This window comes from Colius striatus, chromosome 20 (genome assembly GCF_028858725.1).
Source record: "Colius striatus isolate bColStr4 chromosome 20, bColStr4.1.hap1, whole genome shotgun sequence".
Classification (NCBI taxonomy): Eukaryota; Metazoa; Chordata; class Aves; order Coliiformes; family Coliidae; genus Colius; species Colius striatus.
Window position 1 is genome coordinate 2,407,900 of NC_084778.1, and position 20,221 is coordinate 2,428,120.

The 20,221-nt window shown below is 57.5% G+C and overlaps 1 protein-coding gene across 3 annotated transcripts; it reads right to left on the reverse strand.

Moving 5' to 3' along the window:
• Positions 1 to 68: 68 nt before the first annotated feature.
• Positions 69 to 18,207, reverse strand: MMP28 (matrix metallopeptidase 28). Of its 3 annotated transcripts, none has more exons than XM_062012026.1 (8): positions 18,050 to 18,207; positions 10,629 to 10,708; positions 9,349 to 9,488; positions 6,724 to 6,945; positions 5,207 to 5,452; positions 4,664 to 4,813; positions 4,017 to 4,184; positions 69 to 2,160 (listed from the first exon to the last, which is right to left on the reverse strand). In XM_062012026.1, the coding sequence occupies exons 3-8, from the start codon at positions 9,422 to 9,424 to the stop codon at positions 1,766 to 1,768; spliced, it is 1,257 nt and encodes a 418-aa protein (XP_061868010.1). In that variant the 5' UTR covers positions 9,425 to 9,488; positions 10,629 to 10,708; positions 18,050 to 18,207; the 3' UTR covers positions 69 to 1,765. The 3 variants fall into 3 exon arrangements, with proteins under 3 accessions (XP_061868010.1, XP_061868009.1, XP_061868008.1); XM_062012025.1 differs by lacking the exon at positions 18,050 to 18,207 and adding an exon at positions 16,793 to 16,963 and having other exon boundaries at positions 5,207 to 5,410; XM_062012024.1 differs by lacking the exon at positions 18,050 to 18,207 and adding an exon at positions 16,793 to 16,960.
• Positions 18,208 to 20,221: the final 2,014 nt, after the last annotated feature.

Consider the following 20,221-nt stretch of genomic DNA (forward strand, 5'->3'; position numbering starts at 1 on the left):
GTGGCTTGGGAAAGAAAGAAACCAGCCCACAAAAGCAGGACATGGAAACAAGCAAGAAACCCCACCACTGCATATGCAGAGGTTCATTTTATTTGCTGTCAGGTCTCCAAGCCCTTGGCACTCCCTGCAAGACACCTCATTGTGTTACCATTCAAGCCCACATAACAGTGATGCAGCCCCATTTCTTTGGCAACACTGGAAGTCCCCTGAGATGTTCAGCCTTGAGCAGACAAGTCCCTGCACCTGTGTCTGCACAGGAAGGGCTCACTCACAAGCACAGAGCACAGACAGAACAGCTTGTGTTAGCTCTCTGTCCTGCCAAATCCACACCTCAGCTGGGATCTGGCAGCACCAAAAACCCTGGGGAAGCACCAGCCCTGGGGCAAGCCTTAGGGTGGGTGAGGGGGAGCAGAGGATGCTGCACTGAGGAGTCCTTGAAGCTGCTGAACCTGGGAGGGCAGCTCATCGTGGCACCCCAGCATGGCAGCACCAGCCAGAGCCCAGTGCCAAAGCCTGACACAGGACACCCAGTGCTGGGAGAACCAACAGCCCATCCATGTCCAACCCCAGCATGGTGAAAATCCCCAAATGGCTCCAATCAAAGAGCATTTTAGGAAGGTTTTGCCCAGCCTGGGTCAGTGCCAATGGCTGGCCCTTGCTGCCACTGAATTGAAGCCTCAGGGCCACAATGCTCCCTCAGTGCTGTGGGAGGTGATGGCCCTTTGCAGACAGGTTTCCAGGTGGGGAGGCTGTTTTGGGAAAGGAATGAGGAGCATGCAGGGGAGCAGTCCCTGTGAGGCTGCATGCACAGGCATGTCCCTCTGTCCTGCTCACCCTCTCCTTCCCCGCCTCCCCCAGGAATTTCTCAACCCTCTTCATCCAACAGTGCCAGAGGGGGACAGGACTCACAGAACACAGTGATCCCACCTCTTGCAGAGACAGAGCAGAGGACAAACCCTTTCTCTGCACTCAAGGAAGGCTGCCCAGGTGAGCACAACCCTTATTAGACACCAGAGAACCCAGCCAGCCAGCCCAAAGCCATCAGAAGCCTCCCTGAGACCTCAGCTGCACCTCCTCCTCCCTCCCTTCACCCCAAAGAGACTCCTACACCAAACCCCTCTGCTTCCTCCCCCCAGATCCCACGGAGCTGGTGTCCAGCTGATGATTCACCAGGGATGTGAGCCCAGCACCTGCAGGCCATGGGCTCATCCTCCATCCCTGTGCAGGGGAGGGGAGGAAGCAGGAACAGAGGCTCTGCACACACATGGGGGCAAAGCTCAACACCAACCCACCTTTTTTCTTTTGTCCAAATGTCTCTTCTTTTTGTTTTAACCAGAAAACACTCTCAGTCCCTTATTTAATGCCACCCAAGCCCCAAAACAAGCCACACTGAGGCCACTTCGCTGCCTGATGGCAGGAAAACAACAGCTCAGCTACCAACAACCCCCAGGCTTGGATGGCAAAAAACCTGCTTGAGTGATAAGGTTAACAGTCCTGGGTGGCTTTGCAGTCTCCATGGCTTGTATCTGGGGGTTTGTTGAGGTCCTTTGTAAGAAAGTATTGCTTCCCAAAGTGTCCAGCTCACCTGGCTGCAGCAGAACCAGCTGGGCTGATGGGCTGCCCCATCCTGCAGTGCCAGGGTGTCAATCCTCTGCCCAGGGGCAGCCCTGACCCATCACTCCTTGTGTGAACCCAGAGTTACACACAGATCCAGGCAACGGCAAGCAAAGTCCAGTTCAGCTCCTCCCATCCCATCCTTCCCAGCTTAGAAAAGCACCTGCCCAGCGTTTGCATCCCAGCAGCCCATCCAGGGGAGCTGAGTGGCCCATTTGCCAGAGGCCACCACCTGCAGCTTGAGGTGGTCGAACTGCCAGAACTGGTCGTCCCGAAAGAAGTAGATGGAGCCGTGTTTGTGTGTGAGGGCTCCGGCCGTGCCCGGGGGCAGCCCCTGCCAGTCCCGCAGGCTGCGGGGGTAGTAGGGCTCCAGGCTCAGGCTCTCCTCACTCACCACAAAGTACTTGGAGCCTTTGAAGAGGACGAGGCGCCGGAGCTGCTGGAAGTACAGGGCGGTGTCGGGGTGTCGGGGCAGCCCGCGGGAGCTGCACTTGGAGGGGAATCCCGGCTCCAAGCTGGAGCCTGTGTAGCACCAGCAGCGCCCACCTGGCAAGAGCAGGGCACAGGGGTTAGAGGTCACCCCAGTGGGGTTCATCGTCAGCCCTGCAGCCTCAGGCACGTGGCTGTGACATCCAGCCTGCTGGGGACACAAGTGGTGCCACCTCGGGGCTGTTGGTAGAGTCACAGCGTGGTGGGGTTGGGAGGGACCTCAGAGCTCATCCAGTCCAACCCCCTGCAGAAGCAGCTCCCACCTAGATCAGGTCACACAGGAATGTGTCCAGTGGGGTCTTGAAGCCCTCCAAGGAAGGAGCCTCCACACCCTCCCTGGGCAGCCTGGGCCAGGGCTCCCTCACTCAAACACTGAAACAGTTCCTCACGTTCAAATGGAACTGTTTGTGCTCCAGCTTCACCTCATCACCCCTTGTCCTGTTGGTAGCTACAACAAAGTGCTGCCCCAACCTCCTGCCACCCACCATTTATATACCTGTAACTATTAATGAGCTCCCCCCTCAGTCTCCTCTTCCCCAGACTGAACAGCCCCAGGTCCCACAGCCTTTCCTCAGAAGGAAGATGCTCCAGTCCCCTGATCATCTTGGTGACCCTGCCTGGGGGAAAACTGAGACACAGTAGCTCAGGGGCTTGAAAGGCACAGAAAGGGGTCATCAGGGACACAGCAAGGCCACCACACCATCTGCTAGCCCACCACACCATCTGCTAGCCCACCACACCATCTGCTAGCCTGTGCTGCTCCCTTGCAAACCTTCCCCTGGTTCCTGCAGACAGATCTGGGACAGACAGACCCTGATCCCCCTGGGCTCAGATAACCAACACCCTCACTGCACCAGGGCCAAGCACTTGGCTGTCCCACAGAGCCCTGTCCCCACAGGGTCCTGTCACTGCAGAGCCCTGTCCCATGAAGCAGGCAGACAAAAGCCTCTTTCTGCTCACAAGCCAAGCCCTGGGGAGGGAGAGAGGGAGTGGCTGAGGGCTGGGGAGGGAGAGGGGCTCTTGGCTATCACTCAGCCACAGCAACAAAGCCCCTTTCTGAAAAGATGCCAACTGGTTTCCATTAAAAGCTGGGGCTGACCCTGGCAGCAGGGCTGCCTGGTTTGACCTTCCTCTGCCTGTCTGGCTGGGCTGTGCTGCTGGCCATGGGGATGACATTTCAGCTCCCTGGGGCAGCTCAGCCCAGCCCCAGTGCAGGGAACCAGAGGCACCATGGAAACACCACACTCATCTCATCTCCTCCACAACCCTGGGTCTCTGGGGAGTGATTCCCCCCTGAGAATTCTCCCTGGGTTTGATGCATCACTCTCTACAATTACCTGACAGGAGGTTGGAGTGAGGTGGGAGTCAGTCTCTTATCCCTAGTAATGAATGACAGGCCAAGAGGAAAGGGGCTGGAGTTGCCCCAGGGGAGGTTTGGATTGGAGCTGAGGCAGAGCTGTTTCCCTGAGAGGGGTGTCAGCCCCTGTGCCAGGCTGCCCAGGGAGCTGGGGCAGTGCCCAGCCCTGGAGGGATCCCAGAGCCGTGGGGCTGAGGTGCTGAGGGCTGTGGGTCAGTGCTGGGCTGGGCAGGGCTGGGACTGCAGCAGTCTCAAGGGCTTTAACAACCCAAATTACTCCAATTCAACAACCTGCTTTTGCTTTGAAACAGTTGAGTGCTGCTGTCCTGAACAGGCACATGGGGAAACTGAGGCACGAGGGGAGATGCAGGCCAAGGCCATTTGACTAAAGCCCTGGCAGCACCAAGCCCAGGGCTCCTGTGGGATTTCACAGCCTTGGCACCCAGCAGGAAGAGACAAGGCACAGGGGCAGGAGAAGATGCTCCAGCCAGACCCAGGAGGCCAGAGCAGCAGGCAGCCAGCCCTGGGAGGACTCTCCTGCCTTTGCCTCACCTACCTTTGAAGAAGTAGAACCTGCTGGTGAGCTGGGACCAGGCGCAGGCGTCGATGCCCGCGGGGAGGCCGGGCCAGCGCGTGTGCAGGGGCTGCGGGTCGCTGGCGTTGCCGCTGCCTGACACCACCCAGTAGTGGCTGCCCTTGAAGATGTAGAGGTTGTGATCTGCATCTGTGAGGCAGAGAGAGGAGTGAGGGGGTCCTGGCTGAGCAAACTCATCCCCCCCACCCAGCTTCTCTGTTCCCTGCTCCTCTCCCTGCAGCTCCGTGGTGGGTTGCTCGGGGTTTGGATGTTGCCTTCTGCCTTTCCAGCTGCCTCCCTGAGCTTTCACAACTCATTGTCTCCACTCCAGCCTGAACAGGATAAAGCTGCCCACAGCTCTCACTCAAGGCTCCTGTCATGGTTGAGCTCCTGCAGTCAATAAGCCTTGCCATGGCCTAAGTCTGAGGATGCCTTCCTGCCCTCGCTGTGTCCCCAAGATGCACTCCACTGTGACAACCATGTGCATCAGGGATGGCACCAGGAGCACATCACAGGGCTGTGGACCAGTCAAACCCCACCACTGGAGCTTATCAGAGCAGAAACAGGCTGCTGCAGCAGAGGGGTGAGGGTGCACGTTTTGGGAGGGGGCTGCACCAACCAACACTCACCAGAGGTTATGGCATCAAAGAAGGAGTGGCAGTAATAGGCACTGAGGCTCCTCTGCTGTTGGTCCCCACCATAAAGGTCTGTGCTCCAGTCCTGGAAGTCAGTGAAGACCTTTCCTGGGAGCTGGGTGGCCAAGCCCTTGGAGGGCTTCCCTGGGATGGAGTAAGGGGTGGTGAGTCACAGAGAAGGGGAAGGGAAATGGCTTTCCCCAAAGCACTGTGTGAGCAGAGGGCTGGGGAGCCATCCCAGGCCTCCAAACACTCCTCCCCACCGCTTCTTGTCCCCCTCTATGTGGTGATGGCAAAGACCCCCCTGGTACCCCAAAACCCACGCACCAGCATTTCTGTGGTTGCAAACAAGTGGGTGGCATGTCCAACCTTCCCTGCCCTGCAGCACCTGGTACCCACCCCACATCACCTCATCTTCCTCCCCAGCTGCAAAGGGATGGGGCCCATCCCCACCATGCTCCTTGCACATGGCCCTGTCCCCTTGCAGAGCTCTGCCCCCAGCCCTGCAACAGCCCCCAGGGAGCCAGCGCTGCTCACCGTACAAGTTCTGGATGGCCAAGATGTCATCCCAGCTGAGGACAAAATCCTTGCCGAGCTTCTTGTAGTAAGGAGACATGAGAGCCCTCTTGACAGGGGAGTGCTCCAGCCCCAGAGTGTGTCCCACCTCGTGTGCCACCACGATGAAGAGGTTTCTGCCTTTGCCTCTGCGCAGGGACCAGCGCTCGGCGCTGTCGAAATGGGCTTCACCGCGCCGGGGGAAGAAGGCGTGAGCCAGGGCACCTCCTGGGGACACCACAGCCATCAGGGACACCACAGCCATCAGGGACACCACAGCCAGCGGGGACACCACAGCCAGCGGGGACACCACAGCCATCAGGGACACCACAGCCAGTGGGGACACCACAGCCAGCGGGGACACCACAGCCAGCAGGGACACCACAGCCATCAGGGACACCACAGCCATCGGGGACACCACAGCCATCAGGGACACCACAGCCAGCGGGGACACCACAGCCAGCGGGGACACCACAGCCAGCGGGGACACCACAGCCATCAGGGACACCACAGCCAGTGGGGACACCACAGCCAGCGGGGACACCACAGCCAGCGGGGACACCACAGCCAGCAGGGACACCACAGCCATCAGGGACACCACAGCCATCAGGGACACCACAGCCAGCGGGGACACCACAGCCAGCGGGCACACCACAGCCAGCGGGGACACCACAGCCAGCGGGGACACCACAGCCAGCAGGGACACCACAGCCAGCGGGGACACCACAGCCATCAGGGACACCACAGCCAGCGGGGACACCACAGCCAGCGGGGACACCACAGCCAGCGGGGACACCACAGCCATCAGGGACACCACAGCCATCAGGGACACCACAGCCAGTGGGGACACCACAGCCAGTGGGGACACCACAGCCAGCGGGGACACCACAGCCAGCGGGGACACCACAGCCAGCAGGGACACCACAGCCATCAGGGACACCACAGCCAGCAGGGACACCACAGCCAGCAGGGACAGGCAGAAGAAGAAGCTGAGGGGCAGGGGAGGCACATGCAGCTCTGGTTTGCTTAAATATGCACCAGTTTTCGCTCTCTGGGAGGTCCCCTGAGACACAAGGTGCAGCCCTGAGCGCTGCAGGGGTTTGTCTGCTCTCAGTTTGGTTTCTTGCCCCAGGCTTGAAGCCACCACAGTGACCCAAAGCAAAGGCTCAGGAAGAGAAAACCTGTGTGTGTCTGAGTGGCACACAGAAAGAGCGAGCTCAGGTTTGCAGGAAGCCACGGAGTGGGGAGGGTTCCCCAAAAGCCACCAGTGAGCGTCTCAGCAGCCTCACTGGGCAGCTCCCCTCGAGCTGCGAGCAGGACACCCACCAGAAAGCAAACTGGTGCAAACTGGGAGGTGTCCTTGCTCTGAAGAACTGCAGGGGCAGAGCCTCACCCCCCCTCCACCACCCCCCAGCCCACGGGGCCTCCTCAGCTGAGGGGCTGGGGGAAGAAGCCCAGGGGGTGAAAGGAGCAGCTTCCCAGCGGGGAGCGACCAGCACCTGGCCCGTCGAAGGCGTTGCCCAGCCCGTCGTTGTGGTCGCCGTGGAAGAAGGTGAGGCGGATGTCGGCCGGGCCGTGCTGGGCCTCCCAGAACAGCAGCGAGGACACGTTGCTCCAGAGCTGGAAGGCGGCTCTGACGGCCAGACGCACCTCGTGCTGCGGCAGGTACGGCGGCCAGTTCACCACCCGGTACGTCAGGTGCCTCTTGTACCACCTCCCGCCTGCCAGAGGGATCAGCTCAGCACCATCCTGTCCATTTCGGGTTCTTAACTCTCTAGGGGTTGCCTGGGCACGGGGAGGTTTGGCAACGCTGGGGAATGCTGTGGTGCTCCCAAGCCAAAGCTCAAAGGGTGCTCAGGTGGCCCACCAGCAGCAGGATGTGACCCATGCAACCACAGAACCAGGGTCCTGCAGAGCTCATCCAGCCCCAGCCCCTGCTAAAGCAGGTTCCTCTCGCTCAGGGGGCACAGGGACATGTCCAAGTGGGGTTGGGAACCCCCTGAGGAGCTTCCCTGTGCAGCCTGGGCCAGGGCTCCCTCACTCACACAGCTCTTCCTTATGACATCCCTCTGAAGGTGCCCACCTCCAGCACCCCTGGGCAGCTGTGGGGACCCCAGGACCTGCCAATTACATCTAGTCAGGGGTGAGACAGGAGTCATGGGGCCATGCTGGGGAGATGCAGGTGCCAGAAGCTGGTGCTGAGGCGTGGGAGAGGCGACAGGCTCCAGAGCTTGTCCTGCTCCAGCTGGGAGGGGAAACAGGGGGAACGGGGCTGGCAGCACGCTGGGGCTTGCTGCTGTGGGGCTGAGCCAAGCTGCTCAGCAAAGCTAAAGGACAGCCCATCCCAGCTGCCTTTTCTTTCCTTCGTTCTCCCCCATTCCTGAGCAGCCCATGGCAGGGGGGGCTCTGGGCCAGCTGGTCATGGTCCCAGGGACACAATATCAGAACCAGCCTCCAACTCAAACAGGACATGGCTCCCAGGGAGGGTGTGGAGGCTCTTCAGGAGGTTTCCAAAGCCCCCTGGACACATTCCTGTGCCCCCTGATGAGGGGAACCTGCTTTAGCAGGGGCTGGAGCTGGGTGAGCTCTGCGGGACCCTTCCCACCCCCACCATTCTACAGTTCTGATTGTAGAGGAAAGTCCTCTCCCTGCTGTCCCCCACTGCTCCATTTCCAAACAGGATCTGTCCCCAAACCTTCCCAAGGGCAGAAAGCTTTGGGTTTTGACTGCAGAGGGGAGGTTTTGTTTAGAGGGGTGGATGCACCAGCCCCCATCCCACGCAGAGACAACCTCCATCACAGGGCTGGCACTAACCCTGGGGCACTGGCAGGGATGGTTGCCTACCCCAGCCCTGTTGGTTGCCCACCCCAGCTCCTAACCCAGCTGGGAGCCAAAGCCCAGCCAGGGACAGCCTTTGCTCATGTGCTGGGGTGTGAGTGTGCCCAAAGCCTGTGGGACATTGGACACGGGGCTGCCTGGGGAAGATCCCGCTGGGAGGGGGTTGGGTAACAAAGCCCTTTGCTGGCTCAGCTGCAGCAGCTTCCTGCTTCAAGTAGGGTAAACAGACAACTTAGTACAAAGCCTCCAGCCTTCCTGGCCAGTGCTGCCAGCCCTGGGGCACCTCTTCCTCCCCTCCAGCCCTGGGGCACCCACAGGAGGCTGCTCCCACTCCCACGAGGCATTTGCCACCACCAAACCCCAGAGCAATAACCCAGCCTCAGAGCTGCCAGGCATCCCTTGCCACCTACCCATAGACCATGACCCCCCCAGAAAAGAGCCCCATGAGCCACAGGGCACAGGCTGATTGTGTTTGCCCACCTCCTGCTGTATGCCCTTCCTGGCTCTGCCTCGTTGCCCCCTGCCCAGGGCACAGCACCTGCAAAGGCCACGCTGCATGTCAGGGTTTTGGAGGAACAGCCAGAGGCAGGAGGACGATGTGGCTGTCTCCTGGGGCCACCCACTGCCAGCCCTGCCAGCTGCAGAGACAGCCTGACAAGGCACAGAGCCCTTTCTTAATCTCTCCTTCATTTTTCCCACGTCCTAAGCACAGCTGGCCTCAGCCTTCCTGCTCTCTAGGAATCCAGTTCCTCATCTGCAAGCCCAGGAGGCAGCTCACCAGAGACAAGAGGCCCAGTCCTGTATACACAAGACAAGAGAGCTTGCTTGGAGCAGAGTTAAACCCTTTAACAGGGGTGAAACAACCCCGTGGCCAGGCAGCCCAGCAGCACTTTCTGTGCCTACTGCTGGCTGACCAACAGAAGTCTCGAAGCTCAGCAGAGCCTGGAGATCACTGTGTGCCAGCCTCTGCCCTCTGGGTCACACCACCACGGCTTTGTCCAGTCCATGGTGACCTGAGAGCTCTCTGGGAGATGCCTTGGCTCCCTCAACAAGCAGTAAAACCAGCCTGTGGAGCTGAATTCCCCCCATGGGTGCAACGGGAGCTGCAGCTGTCTCAGGGGGTTAAAAACAACGAGGGTTACAAAGCGGTGCAAGGCCCAGGCAGGTCCTGGGACGGACACTGTGCCTGGGAAGCTGCATCTCCCCTCCCTGGCAGCATCTCCAGAGTGCACAGAGGAGCTGGAAGAGGCTGGGCTGGCAGCAGCCCGTGCCAGGTGGGTGCTCACCGTGCTGCGTGGCGCGGCGGCGGCGCGGCGCCCGGCGTCTCTCCCCGTCAGCCGTCCCACAGCGCGGCAGAGCCATCTGATGCAGCGTGGGGGGGTCCAGGACCCCGCTGAGGGGGAGGTGAGTGACCCACTGGAAGTCCCTGGGAAAGGAAGGGAGACATCAGCACCCACAGCCAGACACCCTGGGCCTGGGGTTTTCATCCCGACGTCAGCAACGCACCCTGAAGCATCCCTGAGGACATCACCTGGATAAGACAAGATGCAACTACATCTGACCAGTGAGCCATCACCTAGCAGGCCACAAGTAGACAGGACAGCCTAAAATAATGCCTACTCCAGTTTTTAACCCCAGTTGTTTGACTTTGCACTTGGCTTTATGCAGGGTCAGACCGAGGGTCTGATGTGGAGAAGTCTGAGCACCTGGGGGCCTTAAGAAGAGTGTGGCCAGCAGATGAAGGGAGGTTCTGCTCCCCCTCTACTCTGCCCTGCTGAGGCCTCATCTGGAGTTCTGTGTCCAGTTCTGGGCTCCCTAGTTCCAGGGTCATAGAGAACTTCTGGAGAGAGGCCAGTGGAGAGATACCAAGAAGCTGAGGGGATGGAACATCTCGGATGAGGAAAGGCTGCATGACCTGGGGCTGGAGAGGAGACTCAGGGGGGACCTTATCAGTGCTTAGAAATACCCAAAGGGTGGGTGTCAGGAGGATGAGGACAGTCTTTTTTCTGTAGTGCACAGTGCCAGGGCAAAGGGAAATGGGCACAAGCTGCAACACAAACAGTTCCACTGGAACACAAGGAGAAGCTCCTTTGGTGCTGAGGGGAGGGAGCCCTGGCCCAGGCTGCCCAGGGAGGGTGTGGAGGCTCCTCAGGAGGTTTCCAACCCCACCTGGACACGTTCCTGTGCCCCCTGAGCCAGGGGAACCTGCTGTAGCAGGGGCTGGGGCTGGAGGAGCTCTGGAGGATCCCTTCCAGCCCTCTCCATTGTGTGACTCCCTGAGCAGGGGCTGGCAGCTCAGCCATCCCCAACCTCGGCCTCGCTGCAGATGTTACTGCCAGGGCAGCACCAGGCCATAAAAGGCAAATGGAGCAGTGCAGTGCTGGGCTGGCAGCAGCAGGAGCTGGGCACAGAGCAGCCTTTCCAAAAAGGACCAGTTGTGCTTTATCACCAGACTGTGTGAGAGAAAACCCCCCAGCTGCAGAAAGACACCCCCCTGAGCCCCAGCACCTCCCATTCAGTCAGGGCTGCTGTGTTTCCACTGTGGTTTTAAGGACAAAGCTCCTACCTGACGGCCTCTGTGAACTCAGCAGGGCTGTGTGTGCCAGTCCCAGGCTTGCCCAAGTAACCATACTTCTCCAGGAAAAGCTGCAAGAAGAGACAAGGGAGAAGCAGAGCTCAGAGTTTGCATGTGTTGGCTTGGGAGCAGGGAGAGAAAAAACCACCAGGAGATGCAGTGGGAAGCAAGGCTGCAGAGCCAGGGCTGGGCAGAAAAGCCCAGTGGGTTTTATGCCCTGAGACCTCTGCACCCCAAGCAGCTGCATCTCCTGTGGGTGCCAAGCCAATCTGGTGGCATTATAGAACTCAAGAACATTGATCATGCCCCTCATTTTGATGGCTCTTGGGTTTTGGGCTATGACACAATGAAGGCAGAGAAGGAAACTTAACTATGGGCAGATTACAAAGCCCTGCTGCCATGTCATCCACAGCCAGAGGCTATCAAAGCCACCCTAAACCACCTCAGAGCCTCCAAGGCAACCATTAAAACAAAGGCTGAAGTGCTGAGGACGAGGAGGAGGGATGGAGAGGAGGAGGGATGGAGAGGAGGAGGGATGGAGAGGAGGAGGGATGGAGAGGAGGAGGGATGGAGAGGAGGAGGGATGGGGTGAGCTGGGGTCAGGCTTCAGGATGTGCTGCTGCAAAGTCCAGAGCTCTGGGGGCAACTGGCTCTGTCAAACCATTCTTCCTCTTATCAGCCATTTACATGCTCTGAACTTGCTCCAACCACATCAACTGCATGTTAAAGAAAATAAACGGCTTCCCCGTGCCCAGGCTGCAGCCCCAGCCTTGGGAGGAGTTAACAGCAGGAATGCTCCACACCCTCCTTCCCCCACCCCTGCAGGCTGTGTCTGCAGGAGACAAACAGGCTGCCCAGCATCCTGTTAGTGCAACTGAATCCCACTTAATGAGGAATGAAAAGTGAAAGTGGCTGCTTTGTTGCCAGCATCCCAAAGGAGAGATGAGCTGAGCACCAGCAATGCCATGGCAGCACGGCTGGGAAAACCTGGGGCCTTTTCTCTCCTGGCTTATCTCAGTGCTGGGAGAGGAAGGAGGCTGGTGTTAACCTGCACTTGATGCTACTCCTGACCATGTGCCTCACTCAGGTGACTCAGTCACCAGGCAGCAGCATCCCCCTGGGCATGGGCAGCAGAGGTCAGCCCTTCTTTGCCACTCATCTCTTGGCCTCCCCCTCTCCTCCTCCTGCCATAACAGTCATCTTCAACCTCTGCCTCCCCACAGGCAGGGCAGGCACCCTCTGCAGCTCTCTGCCTGTTGCTCACCCCTTTGCACACCCTCCCTACTCCTTTCCCAGAGTTCATCTCCTCCTTCACAGCTTCTCCTGGAGGATCCCCCTCCAGCAGGGACGGGCACAGCTTCCTGCTGGGACACGCTCTGCACCCAGCCCCAGCCAGAACCTTTGGCCATGTTTCCAACTGAACACATTTCCCAGCTGCCTGCTTCAGACAGAGCTACCAGCATCTTGTAGCTGCATCAGGCTGCAGCAGGAAAAGCCTGAGAGGGGCCAGAGTGACCCAAACACCACTCACCCAGTGCCAGTGAGCTGAGATAAACTGGGAATGGGCAAGCACTGTGCTGGCAGGCAAGAGCAGCAGCTTGTTCACTGGGTGAAACCACACCTCTGCCCAGGGATGGGGATAACTCCTGCCCTTACAGGAGGGAAAAGTGCAGCAGCAACTCAGCATGTACTCAGGAGAATATGGGGACAGGGGAGCCTCCTGGGAACAGGGCAGCAGGAGGTTTGGTAGCCCTGAGAGAGCAGGCAGGAGAGGAGAAGGCATCTGAGCCTCTTCCTCTGCACTTGTGCTTTTATAACGTTCTCCTCCAGAATCAATCTCCAGCTACATAAACGGCCATGGGGTGATGATCCCCAGCAGTTACATCACCACACATAAATGTGAGCTACAAACCACCCAGGCAGAAAGTCCCAGGTCTCAAACCAAGGCACAAAGTCTTTTCTACCACAATCTTGCTTTCACTCAGCATCTAAACCAAATCAACTGGAAGCTGTTGCCCCTCCTGTAACCTAACACAAACCCATTCTTGAAGCATGACCATGCACCATGATCTCATGAGGGGCTTGAAACTCCATCTGGACAAGTCCAAAGCAAACAAAAAAGCAACAGCTACTAGAGCAGCTGCTCTCGAATGGCACCAAAATGTACCCAGGCTCTGGATTGATTCTTCCTGCCCAGATGTCCCTGAGCTTTGTGAGTCCAGCCACAGCAGCACTTTGCCTGTAGTTTCTGACCTGTGTCACGTTCAGCTGTTTGCTCACAAGCATCAGATCTGGGGCTCCAAAACCACTAGGAGAAATATTATGACAGTTTCTAGATGTGGTTATGGTGAGCTCTGAGTGATGTTAGTCCTGGAAGCACAGAGCTACAGGAGAGGGATGTGCTGATCCTCCACTGTGCAGTTACTTATGAGCAGAGCACACAAAGTCACCAGGACCAGAGACTTTTCAGGCCTATGGGAGAGCCCAAGAGCCCCAGGCCATAGTGTCCTGTGCTCAAATCAGTGCTCAAGACCCCCCCTCCCAGCACTGCCCCTGCCCTGCACATCCCCTGAGACCAGCCAGGCTCTGCTAGGGCTGGGTGGAAGCTGGGAGCAGCCTGTTAAACCTCTCCAGAGGTGGCAATGCGAGCCTGGCTGTGCTGGAAACCCCTCCTCCCTCCTGCCCCAGCTGGGGAAATGCTCTTTTCCATACAATGAGAAAAATAGCAGGAAACTAAGAGCTGAGCATTAATACAAAACAGGGCTGATTCCTCCTCTGCAGCAGAGAGGAGAAGAGGAAAGGTCTGTCGGCCCTGGAGCCAGCCCTGGGGCAGGGAAGCCTTTGGGGCTGCAGCAGGGACAGCAGATGAGAGGCTGGGGGAGATGGAGGAGCCCTTCCCACCTCAGGGGCTCTCATGAGGAGCTGCTCACAACCCTGGAAATCATCTCTGCTGAGAGTTAAAGGCAAGGAAACACCTTGCCCTCAACTGCAGGCATCTCAGGTGGAAGGCAGCCAACAGCAAATACAATTAAACCCCCCTCCCTGGAAACCAGGATAAGCAGAGTGCAGAGACAGCAGGCTCCAGTCCTGCCTGCCCTCCCCTCCACACACAGCTTCTGGCATCCTTCCACCACTTAAGTATCAGAGAAGCCTCATGTTGGGCTCCTGTTGGCCATGGTCCCTTCTACTCTGCCTGGATACAGTCCCCATCTCTCCCCCAGGTCCTCAGCCCCGGTGCCCAGCAGCCCCAGGCTCCATCCTGCATTGTTTCACTGCTTGAGAGAAGCCACAGCTCTGACTTTCCTGGCTCACTTTTCCCTCCCCTAGCACAGGCACAAGGAGACTTGACCCCCAGGACAAGCAGCAGCTCCTCCTGTCCATGGGGTCACTGCTTGCCTTTCAGCTGCCTTCAGGAGATGCCAAGGCATTGAAAAGGTTCATTTCTTTCTGCTCCCCACAGCCACATTCCAGTCTGCAGTCACAAACCCTTAGGCAGAGCCCTCGTGTCTCTTTTGTTTAAGTGTGTGTATAAGTATCTAGATAAATATTATACATAGTGGTACACAGAGACACACAAGAAGGAGATTAGCAAGTACAGAGCTTGGGTGTTTGCTAAAGGACAGCAAAACACCAGCTAGCTCTGCATGTTAATAGCAGAGGCTGACTGAAAGCCTGAGCCTCACTGTTGGGGTGCTCCCCTGCTGTGCCTAAGCAGGACCTGAAGGAATGTCTTCTCCCACCTGCTCCTCCTGAAAAGCTGCTCCAGCAGCACATTGCCTACTTGCCACTGAAGTTGTGGAGCTGGGGAAATACTGTGCTCAGAGTCTTTTGAGCTCCTTTACTCTTCAGACTTGAACACCTAGAGCTGAGGAGCAGGGACAGCAGGCCAGGACTACAGCAGGTCTACTTAAAACCCCTCCTGATTTCAGTAACTCACAGTTTTGGGATGCTGGAGGTAGCTCCCTGTGTGGACAGGAGAGATGCTACAGGACAGAAACCATCACTTGAAAGATAATGGTGAAATACACTGTGCTGGGTGTTATCTGCTCACAGGGCTGGCAGGTTGCTCTGATTGCTTGTTAAATGCAGAAATATCTCTTCAGCAACTCACCTCTGCCTTTGAAACTCACTGGCAGCTTTGCCCCAGCACCCCATGCCCTGGCTAGCACCAGGCTGCAACACCCAGACACAGCTCTGGCAGCACCCAAACGTGACCCAAAACACTCAGGGAAAACACTGGGCTTGGCCAAACCTTCCCCTTTGAATACCAGAGCAGCTGACAAACCAGTTTGGTCATGCAGACTAGTTGTGCTTTTGTGTTTAAGGAGAGAAAGGAAACAAGATGCTCTGTCTGCCTTCCATCAGGATGGGAACAGGGAGGGAAGGCATTGTGCCCACTGCTCCTCATCTGGCTGGAGACATTGGCCCTAACAAGTGGGGATTGTTGAGGGGGAAGGCCAGGAAGAAAGCAGGGCTGTTCACACTGAGGTGACTCACGGGGTTGCTCATCTCATGGTGCCCTTGGGGCCACTTGCCACATGGGCATCGACACAGGGCCAGGATCTGGTGGGTTTACACGCTCTGCCTGTCCCTGCAGAGCCCAGGGGCCTCCCAGGGGTGATAAACCTCAGTTTAACACACGTCTGTACTATGGACACACATCAGGCACCTGTGGCACACAACCATAGCAGGTGTGTGCATGTGTGTCAGGCACTCCACTGTGCTATGGCACACCTTGGGTGTGCAGGTACACACCGAGGGCATGGGCACACTGATGGCTTGCAGACACACTATGGCACACACACACCTCTATGGCATGGGCACACTGATGGCTTGCAGACACACTATAGCACACACACACACCTATGGCATGGGCACACTGATGGCTTGCAGACACATATAGCACACACACCTATGGCATGGGCACACTGATGGCTTGCAGACACACTATGGCACACACACACCTCTATGGCATGGGCACACTGATGGCTTGCAGACACACATATAGCACACACACACCTATGGCATAGGCACACTGATGGCTTGCAGACACACTATAGCACACACACACACCTATGGCATGGGCACACTGATGGCTTGCAGACACATATAGCACACACACACCTATGGCATGGGCACACTGATGGCTTGCAGACACATATAGCACACACACACCTATGGCATGGGCACACTGATGGCTTGCAGACACATATAGCACACACACACCTATGGCATGGGCACACTGATGGCTTGCAGACACATATAGCACACACACCCCTATGGCATGGGCACACTGATGGCTTGCAGACACACTATGGCACACACACACCTCTATGGCATGGGCACACTGATGGCTTGCAGACACACATATAGCACACACACACCTATGGCATAGGCACACTGATGGCTTGCAGACACACTATAGCACACACACACACCTATGGCATGGGCACACTGATGGCTTGCAGACACATATAGCACACACACACCTATGGCATGGGCACACTGATGGCTTGCAGACACACTATAGCACACACACACACCTATGGCATGGGCACACTGATGGCTTGCAGACACACTATGGCACACACACACCTCTATGGCATGGGCACACTGATGGCTTGCAGACACACATATAGCATGTACACATCGATTGCATGGGCACACCTGTAGCACACACACCCCTATGGCATGGGCACACCTGTAGCACACACACCCCTATGGCATGGGCACACCTGTAGCACACCCACACCTACAGCCTGGGCACACGGTGTGCACACACCCATGGCACCAGCACGCCTATGGCAGAGGCGGGTCTGTGCCACACAGACACCCACAGCACACGCTGTCTGGCGGGACACCCCTTGGGCACACAGCCCTAGCTCAGGAGCATCCCCGGGGCCCTCCCTGCCGAGCACAGGAGGGCGAGCGGCCACTCCTGCCGCCGCCTCCCTCCGGTACCGCCGCATCCCCCCCGTTTCCCCTGCTCGTACCCCCATTCCCTGCCTGTTCCCCGCCCGTACCTCCGCCTCCCGCCCGTCCCGCATCCCGCCCGTCCCGCTCCCGGGCCGTCCCGCCGCCTCCCGCCCGTCCCGTTCCCCGCCCGTCCCCCGTCTGTACCCCCGCATCCCGCCCGTCCCGCTCCCGGGCCGTACCTCCGCCTCCCGCGGGGCCGGGCCGGGCCGGGCGGCCGCCAGCAGCCCCAGCGCCAGCGCAGCCCGCAGCGCCCCGGCCGCCCGCGCCCCCATGGCCGGCTCCGCGCCGCTCCCGACCCCGCGCCGGCCGCCTCGGCTCCGGCTGCTCTGGCGTCTCCCCGGCCCGGCCCCGGGGGCGGCCCCGGCCCGCCCCAGCCCCGGCTGAGGGCCGGGCTCCCCCTGCGCCGCCAGCGCCCGCCGCTCCAGCCCCGGCTCGCCGGGGGAAAGTCCCCGGTCCCGTCCCGTCCCTCTCCTACACGCACAGTGGGAGGGAGGGGAAGGAAGGCTGAGGGACAAACTGTAGCACTGGTTCCTTCTTGGAACCGGTTTTGAATGCCTCAATAGCAGGAAGACATGGAACTATTAAAAGTGTGTCCAGGGGAAGGTGACCGAGACAGTGAAAAGCCTTGAGGGCAACATTTACGAGGAGCAGATCATCACAGAATCATAGTGAGGACTGGAAGGGACCTCTGACGATCATCTAGTTCAACCCCTCTGCTACAGCAGGTTCCCCTGGCTCAGGGGGCACAGGAACGTGTCCAGGGGGGTTTGGGAACCTCCTGAGAAGGAGCCTCCACACCCTCCCTGGGCAGCCTGGGCCAGGGCTCCCTCACCTCAGCACCAAAGGAGCTTCTCCTTGGGTTTCAGTGGAACTTTTTACATTCCATCTTCATCCAGCACCCCTTGTCCTGGCACTGGGCTCCACAGAAAAAAGTGTTGCCCCATCCTCTTGACAAACACCTTTAAGCATTAATGAGCCCCCCTCTCAGCCTTCTCCTCTCCAGGCTGAGCAGCCCCAGGTCTCACAGCCTTTCCTCATCAGGAAGATGCTCCAGTCCCCTCAGCATCTTGGGAGGGGTCTCTCTAGAAGTTCCCTTTGAGTTGTAAGCACTGGAGAACTAGAGGGAGAGTACAGTCTAGACTAGGAGAGACAGGAGTAGACTCAGATCAAAGAGCTTCAACTTTTAAACCTGCTCATGCATTTTTCTTAAGGGATTGCAGAGCAAATTTTCTCCTCCTCTGTTGATATTGACTCCAACTGATCCTTATAGGTCCCCTTCAACCTGAGATACTCTCTGACTCTTCAGCCTGCCACAGCCCCATTTCCAGCCTCGGGGAAAGGCTGAGAGCTGCCCCAGGGCCTCACCCTGCTCTGGAGCAGCAGTGAGGATGGATCCCTCTCACCCCTCCCCAGCTCACAGGGCAGCAGCAACTCACCCGTCTGAGGCAGAGCGGGACACACGTGTTGGGCAGGATCCCCCCGTGGGTGCTGTCCCTCCAGGCTGTGTGGGTTCAGGTGCTGGGACAAACCTCCTGCTAGCTGGCACAGCTGGGCTTAGGTTCTGCCCCATTTGAAGCTAGGGGAAAGAATAAAAAGAGAAAGCAAGTCAAGCTTTTGATAATCCTGTGTTGATCTGTGGTGCAGAGCACACAGAGGCAGCTGAGAGCATGGGCACTGGGGTCCCTCTGCCAGCAGCCAGCACTAGCCAGGAGGGCAGCGATGCAGCAAGGTGGGCGAGCAATGCCACCCCCCTTCAGAGGTGTCAACAACCACACTGCACCTCTGAGCAGTGTGCTCTCAAGCTTTGCAAAATAAACCTCCTCAGGGTTGTTGGTTTGCATTCTTTATGCTTCAGTTTCCCTCCAAGGCATGGCCCTGGCTGCCAAGAGGGGCTCTTTACCATCCAGGGCACTGCACCCAGGTCAGCATCACAGCCTCTCCTGAAGGTCTTCCACAGCTGATCAGCTTGTGGTTTCCCATGACAAGTGAACAGCTCTGTTTACTCCCCCTGGGATTTTGTTTGAGTGTTTTAATGTGACTAAAGCAAAAGGATGTTTTGATTCTGCTTTGGTTGGAGAGAAAAATAATATAGGATGTGACTTGTATCTGCTTTTGTTTTCATGCCAGCTTCAACCACACACCTATTCTAAAGCTCACGGGCCTTTTCCTCTTCTTTTTGTTCATGCCAAAATCTGAAGTTACAGGAGCATCTGTTGAGTGCAGCCTGAGGAGCTCCACAGGGATCCTGGAACACATTGCTTTTCAGCTGGACAGGGATTAGCATGTAAGGAAGGCAAGCAGGGTTCTCAGAGAGAAAGGGATCTGCATAACATGGCAAAATAAGGAAGTGGGTGAGCCATGAGGCAAAAGATACAGATAGAAGAGATGCAGAAGCTGGGGGCTGGGCAGGAGAGGATGGAGGGCAGCTGGCATGAGGGAATTCCAAAGGCCAGCCACTCCTTGTGCAGGTCAGCCCAGTGCTTCCCTTCAAAACAAGAGCAGCTCTGTCTGCAAACGCATCCGTGTTTGGTTTGTATCTAGGAAGTGACTGATCCATCTGCTCTTCTACTTAATATGGATGAGAAAGTGACTGGCTCAGCTCCAGGAGGAGCAGGAAGCTCCTTCCCCTGCTCATTGTGCCTTGGGGAAGCGGCTGGGAGGGCACCTGTGGCCCCAGGAGCAGCCAACTTCCCTCCTGGCATTGCCCAGGGCTGGTGCAGTTCTCCTTAGGGCTTTTGGCATTCAGACAGAGAAGAATTCAGCCCAGCCTTGAAGATGCCAAATCAGCTCTCTGCAGACTTTTGGCTTGGAGTATGAAGATGTTTATCCAGCTGATGGAAGCAGAATGGTATCAGGAATGGTGGAAAGGTGAAAGGGTTTTTGCCTCTTTCAGCATTAGGTAGGAGCTCAGAAGTGGGGCAGAAGAAAGAGCCTGGATCCTTGGGACTTCTACCTCAACTGAAACCTGGAAGTTAAGCCTGTGGCAAAGAGCTGGCAGTTTTACTGAAGCCACATTGTCAGATGAATAGATCCCTACAAGCTCCAGTCACTTCAACGTTCCCGATTCCTTGGGTTTTGAGACAAAAATCCCATCTCCCTTCAATTCAACACAGGAGGTCTCAATGCAGCTAGGAAAGGGTTTAGGAGTAAAGCCAAGCAAGATGCCTCCACAGCTTGAACTTGGACATCCAGAGAGTTCCCAGTTTAATCCCATCAGCATATTCACCTGAAAACATCAGGGAGCACTGAGTGCTGTTCCCCCCAGCCAGGGAGCTGGGCATGGAGGAGGCTCCTTTGTCACTGCAGGCACAGAGTGGAGCAGTTGAGTGCTGCAGAGCCAAGAGCTGGAGTGCTGGTGAATCACTGCCTGTCCCAGGCAGAGGCCAGCTCCAAGAGGAGTTTATAAACCAACATTATGAAACAGCACTTCAGTGACGTGCAACTCCTTGGAGCAGCTCTTAACATTTACCACAACTGATAAGCAAAATAGCAGCCCCCTTCCTCCTCTCTGGCAGCTCCTACAAGCTGGATGTGATGCACAACAACTGCTGGTGATAAATCTTTAATGTTCTGCACTAAGAACACGTTGCAAGTTGTTCTGTTCCGTG

Coding starts and splice junctions, on each gene's coding strand:
- MMP28 (XM_062012024.1), bottom strand. CDS start 16,885: ATGGGGGCGCGGGCGGCCGGGGCGCTGCGGGCTGCGCTGGCGCTGGGG. Junction 10,709..16,792: donor CGGCCCCGCGGGAGGCGGAG/GTACGGCCCGGG, acceptor CTCTTCTTGCAG/CTTTTCCTGGAGAAGTATGG. Junction 9,489..10,628: donor GAGTTCACAGAGGCCGTCAG/GTAGGAGCTTTG, acceptor TTCCTTTCCCAG/GGACTTCCAGTGGGTCACTC.